Here is a 12,083-nt window from a genome sequence, read left to right as displayed (position 1 = left end):
AGTTCTTTTAGATCTGCGTTCAAATTATTATAACCGAGTTAAATTATTTTGAAGGTATTGAAGTATTGAATGATATTATGATTGATGTTGTGCAAAACTATTACTACCGCTTTATTACTGCCAATTGCTGTTACAATTTGTAGAAACTGATTTATACATTTATACATATGATATCAAAAAATCAAATCTCAAAAATAACAAAGCAACAATCTGCTCTCTTTAATTAATAATTATTGAAATCCATCCAAGTAAAAAGTTGTATTACCAGAGAGGTTAAATTTAAATTTCAAACAACCTTGTCTACAGCTTCTTGGAAGAAAATGGAACCGGATTCTAGTGGACGTTCTGAAACTGGTAGGGCTACAAAACTAAGTTGGAACACATCTTGTTTGAATACTGTTGAACCAAATTCAACTCTCTGCAACAACACAAGCAGACAAAATTTCTCAAAATCCGTTTTATCTGCTCAACTGGTTCTAAATTCTTGAATCCAGCCAAGGGTATAATGGGTGTTCTGGGAGTGCTAGGGCCACCAAACTTTGTGGGAACACTATTAGGGTCAATACCAAACGATTCCTACCTGTTTTGGGGCCATCCGACGAGTTTTAGAAAAATGTTCATTTTTGTTCATTTCGTTCATTCCATGACTCAGGGAGTCTTGGGCGACTATTTTGACGTCAAAATAGTTAGTAAACACATCCCCCTACACCGTTCAATCATCTCCAGCACTCTGCAGCCCCTTTAACAGACTGAAATGACCGTATCAATATCGGATACTCAGGAACCAGCTTTTTGATACGGAAATGGAATTAAGTCTCTAGTGGGCGTTCTGGGAGTGCTAGGGCCACCAAACTTTGTAGGAACACTATAAGGGTCAATACCAAACGATTCCGACCTGTTTTGGGGCAATCCGACGAGTTTTAGAAAAAATTTCATTTTTGTTCATTCCGTTCATTCCATGACTCAGGGAGCCTCTGGCGACAATTTTGACGTCAAAATAGTTAGTAAACACATCCCCCTACACCGTACAACCATTTCCAGCACTCTGAAACTACTTTAAAGACTGAAATGACCGTATCAAAATGCCTAAAAAATAAACCGTATCATCTGGTTCCACAATCTCGGATTCATCTTCTGTTCAGATGTAACACGCCAAAACCAAAGTATTAAAGCTCTTTGGCAAGCATCGAGTACGATACGACGCGCAATTGTGCTTGAAGTGACGACGCGCACGAGCGATAAGGAGCTACTTATCGCTCGGTCGACCGAGCCATAAGTCTTATCGCTCGTGCGCGCCACCTGACTACCATGAGCCTAAGATAAGTAATCATAACAAAAGATAAGCCGCGCGTGTAAAATTGGTTTATTTCATCTCTCACAAGAAATGAAGCTGTATGGCTTACTCGGAAATGCGCAGGGGCGTGCACAGGATTTTTGAAAGGGGTAGGCGAGGAGTCCGAGGCTACCGCGAAGCCTCGGAGCCGATATATTTTTTTGCTATATAATCGACAAAAAATTATAGGTCAAAATTTCAAAGAGGGGGCGCCGACCGCCTATATCGCCCCCCCCCCCCCCCCCCCCCCTGAGCACGCCCCTGGAAATGCGATAAGAAAACTAAACAAGAGATAAGTTGTGGGACAGAATACCCGTGTGGCATCGATAGGGCTCAATACATAAAAGTACGTATTTTTTGCTGCTAGAATAATATATATAATATGCATTATGCAATTGTTCAAAAAAGTTCTCCAAGTCGTCAAAATGTAGGACGGGATTGCAGAGCGTCACGTGTTAAGGATGGACACAGGATAAGTCATCAATTTTCATGTTGATTGGGCCGGGGGGGGGTGGGGGCGCCATCTTAGGGAGTGCCAAATTGTCGTTTGAATGTGGGACAATTTTGAAAAACTTAACTGGGGTACTAGCAAAACTGCGTGTTTTGCTCTAGAACCACACTTTTTTAGAGATTTTACCGGAGTACCCTCTAAAATCACCTAATTTGTCCAAGTTTAGGGAGGGGCGCCAAAAGGGGAGGGGGCACCAACAGGGGGGCGCTTTTTCGGCGGGGTTGGGGGGCGCCAACAGGCAAAGTTACACCGCTGTACATGATAACGTGATCTTGCCTCTACATACTAGGAAATTATTCGAGAACGTTAATGTTAATTAATGTTAATGTAATAAACTGCACAGTCCTTCACTGAAATCAAACATTCGGACTACGGTTTGCATGCCTAGGTTTTAACGTATAATGATTAATTAATATTTAAATGAGAAGCAATACATGTGTAGCCTGAGTTCCATGGAGTTACTTACTTTGTTACTTTGTAGGGCTTCATAGAATCCTCTATCCTCTAGTTGGCCGGGTTGGTACTTTGGAAATTAAAATCATATACTAACGTGTATTAATGTATTATATTTAATATTGATAATTAATATAATATAATATTTTGATTAATTCCATCATCTTTCCTGCAAATCGTTTTTGGTTGCAGGAAATAATTTCGTCCGTCATATTTTCAGTCACTTAATTTCGTAATTTTGTTGTCGGCAGACATCAAAGTCTAGATTTAATTCCCGATTTAAGCTGATCTTGCATTTAATTTTGATATAGGGTTAGTGAAGTGGTCCTCCTTGTATACAGAGTATGTGGGTTCGCTACAGAAGAGGGCAATTTTTTTGCTGCTAGAATCAATTGATCAGCTGCCATGTGGTGATTGTTTTCAAGTTGTCAAAGTGTAAGTTATTTTGTATTGAATTTAATTTTTTGGAGAAGAAAATTCAAAAATATGACAAGTATAACAATGCAAAAATCTTTCAATAATATGTTATATACAATTAGCAAAATTATTATATACAATTAACAGTCGTTCACAAATCATTCACAAAAGCGAATAGTCCGTCCAGTCATTTGCAAATTATTTAATTTACTGGCCATGGCCATGGTGGGGTGGGCCATGGTGAGGTGGGCCATGGTGGGGTGGACCATGGTGGGGTGGGCCATGGTGGGGTGGGCCATGGTGGGGTGGGCCATGGTAGGGTGGACCATGGTGGGGTGGGCCATGGTGAGGTGGGCCATGGTGAGGTCCAGCGTGAGGTCCACCGTGATGTCCGCCATGAGGCCCACCGTGAGGTCCACCGTGAGGTCCGCCATGAGGTCCACCGTGAGGTCCACCATGAGGTCCACCGTGAGGTCCACCGTGAGGTCCACCATGAGGTCCGACGTGTCCGTGGTAATGTTTCTTAGCTCCGCCGTGATGTTTCTTGGCTCCACCGCTATGTTTCTTGGCTCCGCCGCGATGTTTCTTGGCTCCGCCGCTATTTTTCTTGGCTCCGCCGCGATGTTTCTTGACTCCGCCGCTATGTTTCTTGGCTCCGCCGCTATGTTTCTTGGCTCCGCCGCTATGTTTCTTGGCTCCGCCGCTATGTTTCTTGGCTCCGCCGCTATGTTTCTTGGCTCCGCCGCTGTGTTTCTTGGCTCCGCCGCTATGTTTCTTGGCTCCCTTGCCACGTTTCTTTGCTCCCTTGCCATGTTTCTTGGCTCCCTTGCCATGTTTCTTGGCTCCGCCGCTATGTTTCTTGGCTCCGCCGTTATGTTTCTTGGCTCCGCCGCTATGTTTCTTGGCTCCGCCGCTATGTTTCTTGGCTCCCTTGCCATGTTTCTTTGCTCCCTTGCCATGTTTCTTGGCTCCCTTGCCATGTTTCTTGGCTCCCTTGCCATGTTTCTTGGCTCCCTTGCCATGTTTCTTGGCTCCCTTGCCATGTTTCTTGGCTCCCTTGCCATGTTTCTTGGCTCCCTTGCCATGTTTCTTGGCTCCCTTGCCATGTTTCTTGGCTCCCTTGCCATGTTTCTTGGCTCCCTTGCCATGTTTCTTGGCTCCCTTGCCATGTTTCTTGGCTCCCTTGCCATGTTTCTTGGCTCCCTTGCCATGTTTCTTGGCTCCCTTGCCATGTTTCTTGGCCCCCTTGCCATGTTTCTTGGCTCCCTTGCCATGTTTCTTGGCTCCCTTGCCATGTTTCTTGGCTCCCTTGCCATGTTTCTTGGCTCCCTTGCCATGTTTCTTGGCTCCCTTGCCATGTTTCTTGGCTCCGCCGCTATGTTTCTTGGCTCCCTTGCCATGTTTCTTGGCTCCCTTGCCATGTTTCTTTGCTCCCTTGCCATGTTTCTTGGCTCCCTTGCCATGTTTCTTGGCTCCCTTGCCATGTTTCTTGGCTCCCTTGCCATGTTTCTTGGCTCCCTTGCCATGTTTCTTGGCTCCCTTGCCATGTTTCTTGGCTCCCTTGCCATGTTTCTTGGCTCCCTTGCCATGTTTCTTGGCTCCCTTGCCATGTTTCTTGGCTCCGCCGCTATGTTTCTTGGCTCCCTTGCCATGTTTCTTTGCTCCCTTGCCATGTTTCTTGGCTCCCTTGCCATGTTTCTTGGCTCCCTTGCCATGTTTCTTGGCTCCCTTGCCATGTTTCTTGGCTCCGCCGCTATGTTTCTTGGCTCCGCTGCTATGTTTCTTGGCTCCGCCGCTATGTTTCTTGGCTCCGCCGCTATGTTTCTTGGCTCCCTTGCCATGTTTCTTTGCTCCCTTGCCATGTTTCTTGGCTCCCTTGCCATGTTTCTTGGCTCCCTTGCCATGTTTCTTGGCTCCCTTGCCATGTTTCTTTGCTCCCTTGCCATGTTTCTTGGCTCCCTTGCCATGTTTCTTGGCTCCCTTGCCATGTTTCTTGGCTCCCTTGCCATGTTTCTTGGCTCCGCCGCTATGTTTCTTGGCTCCCTTGCCATGTTTCTTGGCTCCCTTACCATGTTTCTTTGCTCCCTTGCCATGTTTCTTGGCTCCCTTGCCATGTTTCTTGGCTCCCTTGCCATGTTTCTTGGCTCCCTTGCCATGTTTCTTGGCTCCGCCGCTATGTTTCTTGGCTCCGCCGCTATGTTTCTTGGCTCCCTTGCCATGTTTCTTTGCTCCCTTGCCATGTTTCTTGGCTCCCTTGCCATGTTTCTTGGCTCCCTTACCATGTTTCTTGGCTCCGCCGCTATGTTTCTTTGCTCCCTTGCCATGTTTCTTTGCTCCCTTGCCATGTTTCTTGGCTCCCTTGCCATGTTTCTTGGCTCCGCCGCTATGTTTCTTGGCTCCGCCGCTATGTTTCTTGGCTCCCTTGCCATGTTTCTTGGCTCCCTTGCCATGTTTCTTGGCTCCCTTGCCATGTTTCTTGGCTCCCTTGCCATGTTTCTTGGCTCCCTTGCCATGTTTCTTGGCTCCCTTGCCATGTTTCTTGGCTCCCTTGCCATGTTTCTTGGCTCCCTTGTTATGTTTCTTGGCTCCGCCGCTATGTTTCTTGACTCCCTTGCCATGTTTCTTTGCTCCCTTGCCATGTTTCTTGGCTCCCTTGCCATGTTTCTTGGCTCCCTTGCCATGTTTCTTGGCTCCCTTGCCATGTTTCTTGGCTCCGCCGCTATGTTTATTGGCTCCGCCGCTATGTTTCTTAGCTCCACCGCTATGTTTCTTGGCTCCGCCGCTATGTTTCTTAGCTCCACGGTGACGGCTCATAGCGCGGTGACGTTTCAATCTCATAGCTGCACGGTGACGTTTCAATCTCATAGCTGCACGGTGACGTTTCAATCTCATAGCTGCACGGTGACGTTTCAATCTCATAGCTGCACGGTGACGTTTCAATCTCATAGCTGCATGGTGACGTCTCATAGCGCGGTGACGTTTCAATCTCATAGCTGCACGGTGACGTTTCAATCTCATAGCTGCACGGTGACTTTTCAATCTCATAGCTGCACGGCGACGTCTCATAGCGCGGTGACGTTTCAATCTCATAGCTGCACGGTGACGTTTCAATCTCATAGCTGCACGGTGACGTTTCAATCTCATAGCTGCACGGTGACGTCTCAATCTCATAGCTGCACGGTGACGTCTCAATCTCATTGCTGCACGGTGACGGTGACGTCTCAATCTCCTAGCTGCGCGGTGACGTCTACGTCTCCTAGCTCCGCGGTGGCGTCTCCAATCTCCGCTAGCTTCCTCTTCCTCAGCAGCGGTGTGTTCCTCTTCCTCAGCAACAATTACCTGAAGCAGGAGGACCGCAGCGATCACAAACAGTATGATCTTCATCTTGTAGCAAACAAATTAACAACTAAACTGAAAAATGGGCTTTGGAGGAGTTAGGACACTGCTTTTATTCTAAACTCAAGATCAGTAAAGTCTCCAGTTGTTGGTGGTGATGAGGTGCTTGATGTGATCAGGTGTTTTATATCATGATGAGCTGACTTCAGACTTGGTGTTACACGTGTTCTTCCTCCTCTTCACACGACCAACATCCTTGTGCGCATATCTAGCCTGCTAAATCACTCAACACTGCATTTTGAGATAAGGGGCCCCGAAAGTTGAAACCAACCTGAATGGATGTATTTTTGAACGCTGATTCCGAATCACCCCCACATTACTGGTGAAAACTGTATCGATCACGTGATATGACCATATTAGGAAGTTGGCCTTATTTCTTGTACTGGTTATGGTTTCAGCATATGCTCTGTCTCTAGTTAAGGATTGGGTATTGGGTAAGCGTTAGGGTTGAAGTAGGTCACGTGAAAGTCAAGTGTAGAATGATTAATCAGCATATCCCGCATCCCACAATTACATTTAATAAGTTAACAATATCGAATACATTAAAAACACCTCTCTTGGCCACGATGATGGGGGCTCTTCGGCCTACAATCTACAGCATTAAATTAAATTCCTTCTGTCAGGTAAATAAAATCAAGGGTTTGTTAAATCGATTTTAAACATAGCTATTGTTTCAAAATTACACTAGCGTAATCATTTGGAAACCCTCCTCCTATATCGGGCCGAAAACAATCCAAAGAGATTTCTACGCTTACAGGGTGATTGATGTGATAAACCTAAACTCATTAGAAATTACGATTCGCAATGCATGCAGTGAATAAAGGGGTAAAGCGAGCGACGGATTTCATTCTCGGTATCATTTTGCATTTGAGAACGGTAATGGATACGGTAACGGATAACGGTAACGGATATCATTTCCTTTTGTTTGGGAAATCGATACATCGGCAACGGTTCACTCTACCCAATTACGGGTTTCGGAAAATAAAACTGTATTCTTATTCAATTGCCAGTTTGTACTAAATTACGTTCACAATAAATAACCGTACTTCATTGATTTAATTTTCCAAAAATAGCCTTTCGCACAAAGCTCTGTTTCTACGCTACTTCGTAACAACAAGGATACACCTAGTTAGCTAGTGTAACCATAGCAACACTAACTTATATGGTAGTGTAACCATAGCAACACTAACTTATATGGTAGTGTAACCATAGCAACACTACCTTATATGGTAAGAATACACCAGCTCACAGTTGACAAAGTCTTCACTACCAGGTTCTCAAGTCTCAACAGGAGGATGTAGTATATTGTATACATACATATTGTATATAATACATCGTTTTGATGTCCTTAGAAGGGTATTCTTCTAAAAGTTTTTAACTTACTTGAATGTCCTGCACAGCAGTTTGAAGCTTCTTTAAATTATTTGTAATCTTATTGGATTGCTGTGTAAATTTAATTATAATTCTAATTCGTCCCTCTGAGACTGAAGAGCTTGTATTGGAGACTTTGGAATATCAACTCTAACTTGGAGCTTTAAATAAAATTAGAAACACATTGTGTAACCATATCAACACTAACTTATATGGTAAAACACATTGGACCAGAAAGGAAATGGTGCCTTCCTGTATGATTTGAGAGTTTCTCTTTTAGTGAAGATTAATGTTATGATCTATAGATTTATAAGGGGAAGTGAACGTTGGAAATGGCGGGATATGTTTTCAGTTTTCGTAACAAGGCGCCATTTAGAAAGCTATTAGTTTAGAAAGCTATTAGTTAAGAAAGCTGTTAGTTTAGAAAGCTATTAGTTTAGAAAGCTATTAGAGCCATTTAAAAAAGCTATTAGTATTTCCACACGGTCAAAATTCATCTCTACAATTCGAGAAAACTCCAAAATTTGAACTTGGATTTTATGAAATACTATGATTTTATTAGCTTGAATACTGATTCCTGACTCGTCAACCCAGAATTGATATGATTTCGCAGAATGTTATCAGAGTAACCAGAGTAACCAGAGTAACCACACTATGGAATAGTTGAGAAAACAGGAAATTATTGGTCTGGCATTTTAGTCACACAAAAATGTTTAACTTTTGTAAGACTAACTGAATATTACCCTGCAGGAACGAAGTCAGCCGCCGGACTCGCTAAATTTAGCCGGAGTGGTGTCCGAGCCGGAGTGTGACCCCCCTGATCCGGAGGAAGATCCGGAGGACAGTGCTCCGCCCATTCCCCCACCACGCTCCCTTCTTTCACCTCAAGGTTTGTAACTGGAAATGTAGTGAGGTTTTTTATCCCGTACCAGAAAGATTTTGAAGTAGTAGCGAAAATTTCGAAGTTTTATTTCCGTATCTTCAAGCTATCACTTTCTGCGAATAATTATTTTCAATTCCTTTTTCGATGATTACGTGCTGTTGAATGATCCTTACTGTGATCGTTACAATTAAGTTACATTTTATACTCTATCCAAAATTTCAATATTAAAACAGTCAGTTGCATTTCAGGTGTAAGCAGACGTGCAACCTCGCTGAAAACAAAGTCTGAAGGTGATCCCAGAATGGAGGAACTCAGGAAAGTTACACGAGCCTCCTCTTCAGTGCACTCAAAATCCAAACCGTCAGGAATCCCAATGAGATCCACACCCACCATCCCTGGCAGTATGCCAACACTATCCGGGACCCCCTCCCCCGCCAATACACCCCCTCCCAGACTCACCACCAGGTTACCCACTCCCAAGAACAACACCCCAGACATTGCAGTGCTCAGTGCCACGCCCTCATCCACCCCCGATATACTGGCCAGGATATCCGACCACTCAGCCAGGTCTACCCCAGAAGTCAAGCCCAGAGTGGCTCCGAGACGAGGTAAACCCGGTAGTAAACCTACGACCCCGTTCAAGGGTCCTATCGTCTATGAGGGTGAATCTGATTCAGAGACTTCTACTTCGTCATCCTCTTCTTCCGACGACGGGAAGAAATCTAAGTTTTCGCGTGCGCGCAGTGCGCGTTTTGCGCGCACCAAGGCTACCACTCCCAATAGAAACGCTGCAAGTTTCAGAACGAAGAAAGGGGGCAGTAAAAATCAGCAACCCTTGGAGTTTTTCAATAGCTTCGCGGAATGAATATTTTTTCAAAAGACAGTTATGTGTCTTTGAGTTTGAGATATCTGAACCTTAGAGTTTTAATGAACTTTTAACACAGCGATTTTGGCAGACGTTTTCATTTTCTTTTACAGTGTTATTTCTTTATATGTCGGCCCTGAGTTGCCCATTTTTATGGTATCGATAATGTTTACACTCCAGATCAGAATATGATGAAAAATAACACTTTTTCTTTGATTTTTATTTTCTCTTTTTAATTGACTAGATTTAGAATAGCTCACTTTCACACACATGTATATTGTACCACGTCTTTATTATTTCAATACCTTTTTGCGAGCATGTTTCAGTATCTAACGTTGCATTGTAATGTTATTGTAACCATATTAGGATTGCAAAGGTTACTTTCTAAGTTTACAAGATACGCATTGTAAAAATATGCAATTTGGGACGTAATCCGTCGTTGGTAATGAATTCCGTCGTCTATTAGACTTACCTAGATTCAAATAAGAACATTACCTTATTTGGGCATCACGTGGTAATATATTAGGTTGCGACAAATGTTAAACATTGAAAACATTGAGAACAGTTTGCCGGTAATCAATTAGCAGATGTTTTTTATAGTTATAAGACAAAATATTTGACGTTCGAGTAAAGTTTAGATTTCTTCCAGAATAGATGATTTGATTTACTTGCGGAATGGTGGAAAGAAGCACCTTAGTATCCATTGAATATGACAAAACGAAAATGGAGCTCCATTGTATTTTAACTATATTGTACTCACAGTGCCAGGTAGCCAAGTCCGTAAGGTTCATTGTGGTATCCAGTATATTTAGGAGTATATCTATATTTTATCTTCTCAACTTTAATGAGGACTTGTTTAATCAAAGTTTATATATTTTAGGTGAAACTTTCCAACCATAATCGATTGTGAGAAATCAATATCACTTACCACTTTATTGAGATGACACAATCAGTAGAATGTATTATTTTTGACTGATCAATAAATTTGAAAGATATTGTTCCAATATGAACCTAATTTAGAATTAAACATTGAAGATAATATGTGGAAAATGTATGTTTGAGTTTCTTCGAGTTAACACTTTCACTTTTACTTACACGGAGAAACATGTTTTATTTTGTATTGTCCATTGTTAATGGACTGTTAGTGATTGTTTGTTGTTGTTTGGGGGCCGGTTTATGGTACACCGGCCAATGTTTACAAAATCATATGATACATAACAATATAATTGTATTTAATATACGTGAATATTAGAATAGAAATCTTAAATTTCTATTAATTCCCTGAAATTGTTACTAAGTTCAAAATGAATTTATATGATAAAGTCTATCACTATATACTCCAGTAGCAGGGAGGTGTTGAGTGTGCACTTCGATGTACAGAGTTTTTTGCTATTGAATCGGGTTAAATAGGTCATTGGTAACTCAAATCACCGAGGGGGGAATTTTGTGTCGCTAGCCCCAACCCTGTGGAGCCACGCCCATATTTCATATCAGGTGCGTATATGGGAAATATGTATCTCAGCTTCTGAAGGTCTTAGAGACTCAAATTTGAGTTTAAAATGACCGCAATGCACATGTTTACCTTACAAGACATATCTATGGCGGCCTAATTTGCGACGACCGAAATTTTGGCGGTCCGAAAATATGGCGAAATTGAACAAAAACCGTCAAATTTCGGACGTCACAGAAAATAAGGGTATTTTTCATCATTTTTTGTGACAGTAAGCAGTAAGGAAATTTCTGAAATTCGGTAAAATCATGTTCAAACTTAGTCTGTATTAAGACTGTAAGACTTTCATGTTAGCACATACATGTATTTTAATGCAAATTTAAACTGTATTGCTTGACATTCAATTTGTCATTGGTGTGGTGATAATTTGTCCCAAGATGCCAGAATTTATTTATTTATTTTACTTGATATTACTTTTTAGAAACAAAATAAAGCAGTGAAGGCACAGTCATTGAAATAAGCTAAAAGATAATGCGACGGATTCTATTACGACGACCGAAATTTTGGCGGTCCGAAAATATGGCGAAATTTTCGGAAAACCGCCACATTTCGTACGTTATAAATATGTCTTGTAAGGTATATTAGTACTATGAAGGTCATGAAAGCCCAAAATGCTTATTTTTGGAAAAAATTCAGAAAAACCGATTTTCACTTGAGCGTGAGTAAAAAAATCTACTCTAGAAATTTAGTGAAAATCGAGTAAGCAGTTCAGTGTCTACAAGATTTCTAAACACAGGGTCCTCTGTTAGGTCATTCTGAATTAGAATTGATAAAGTAAGCAAATTCTATAAGTAGTTTCAACCCTGTGGAGCCACGCCCATATTTCATATCAGGTGCGTATATGGGAAATATGTATCTCAGCTTCTGAAGGTCTTAGAGACTCAAATTTGAGTTTAAAATGACCGTAATACACATGTTTATATTAGTACTATGAAGGTCATGAAAGCCCAAAATGCTTATTTTTGGAAAAAATTCAGAAAAACCGATTTTCACTTGAGCGTGAGTAAAAAAATCTACTCTAGAAATTTAGTGAAAATCGAGTAAGCAGTTCAGTGTCTACAAGATTTCTAAACACAGGGTCCTCTGTTAGGTCATTCTGAATTAGAATTGATAAAGTAAGCAAATTCTATAAGTAGTTTCAACCCTGTGGAGCCACGCCCATATTTCATATCAGGTGCGTATATGGGAAATATGTATCTCAGCTTCTGAAGGTCTTAGAGACTCAAATTTGAGTTTAAAATGACCGTAATACACATGTTTATATTAGTACTATGAAGGTCATGAAAGCCCAAAATGCTTATTTTTGGAAAAAATTCAGAAAAACCGATTTTCACTTGAGCGTGA

General features: G+C 42.0%; 1 protein-coding gene across 2 annotated transcripts in view; it reads left to right on the top strand.

The window, feature by feature from the left end:
* Positions 1-10,328, top strand: part of LOC134814068 (uncharacterized) — an 86,092-nt gene extending 75,764 nt beyond the window's left edge. For both annotated transcript variants that reach the window (XM_063822072.1, XM_063822071.1), the window contains 2 exons: positions 8,232-8,370; positions 8,613-10,328. In XM_063822072.1, the coding sequence (XP_063678142.1) occupies positions 8,232-8,370; positions 8,613-9,229 (756 nt within the window). In that variant the 3' untranslated portion in view covers positions 9,230-10,328. The remainder of the gene's footprint in view (positions 1-8,231; positions 8,371-8,612) is intronic.
* Positions 10,329-12,083: the final 1,755 nt, after the last annotated feature.

Source organism: Bolinopsis microptera, chromosome 4 (genome assembly GCF_026151205.1).
Source record: "Bolinopsis microptera isolate Bmic1 chromosome 4, MBARI_Bmic_1.0, whole genome shotgun sequence".
Taxonomy (NCBI): Eukaryota; Metazoa; Ctenophora; class Tentaculata; order Lobata; family Bolinopsidae; genus Bolinopsis; species Bolinopsis microptera.
Note: the sequence above shows the minus strand (reverse complement) of the source record. Positions and strands in the feature narration are given on the sequence as shown.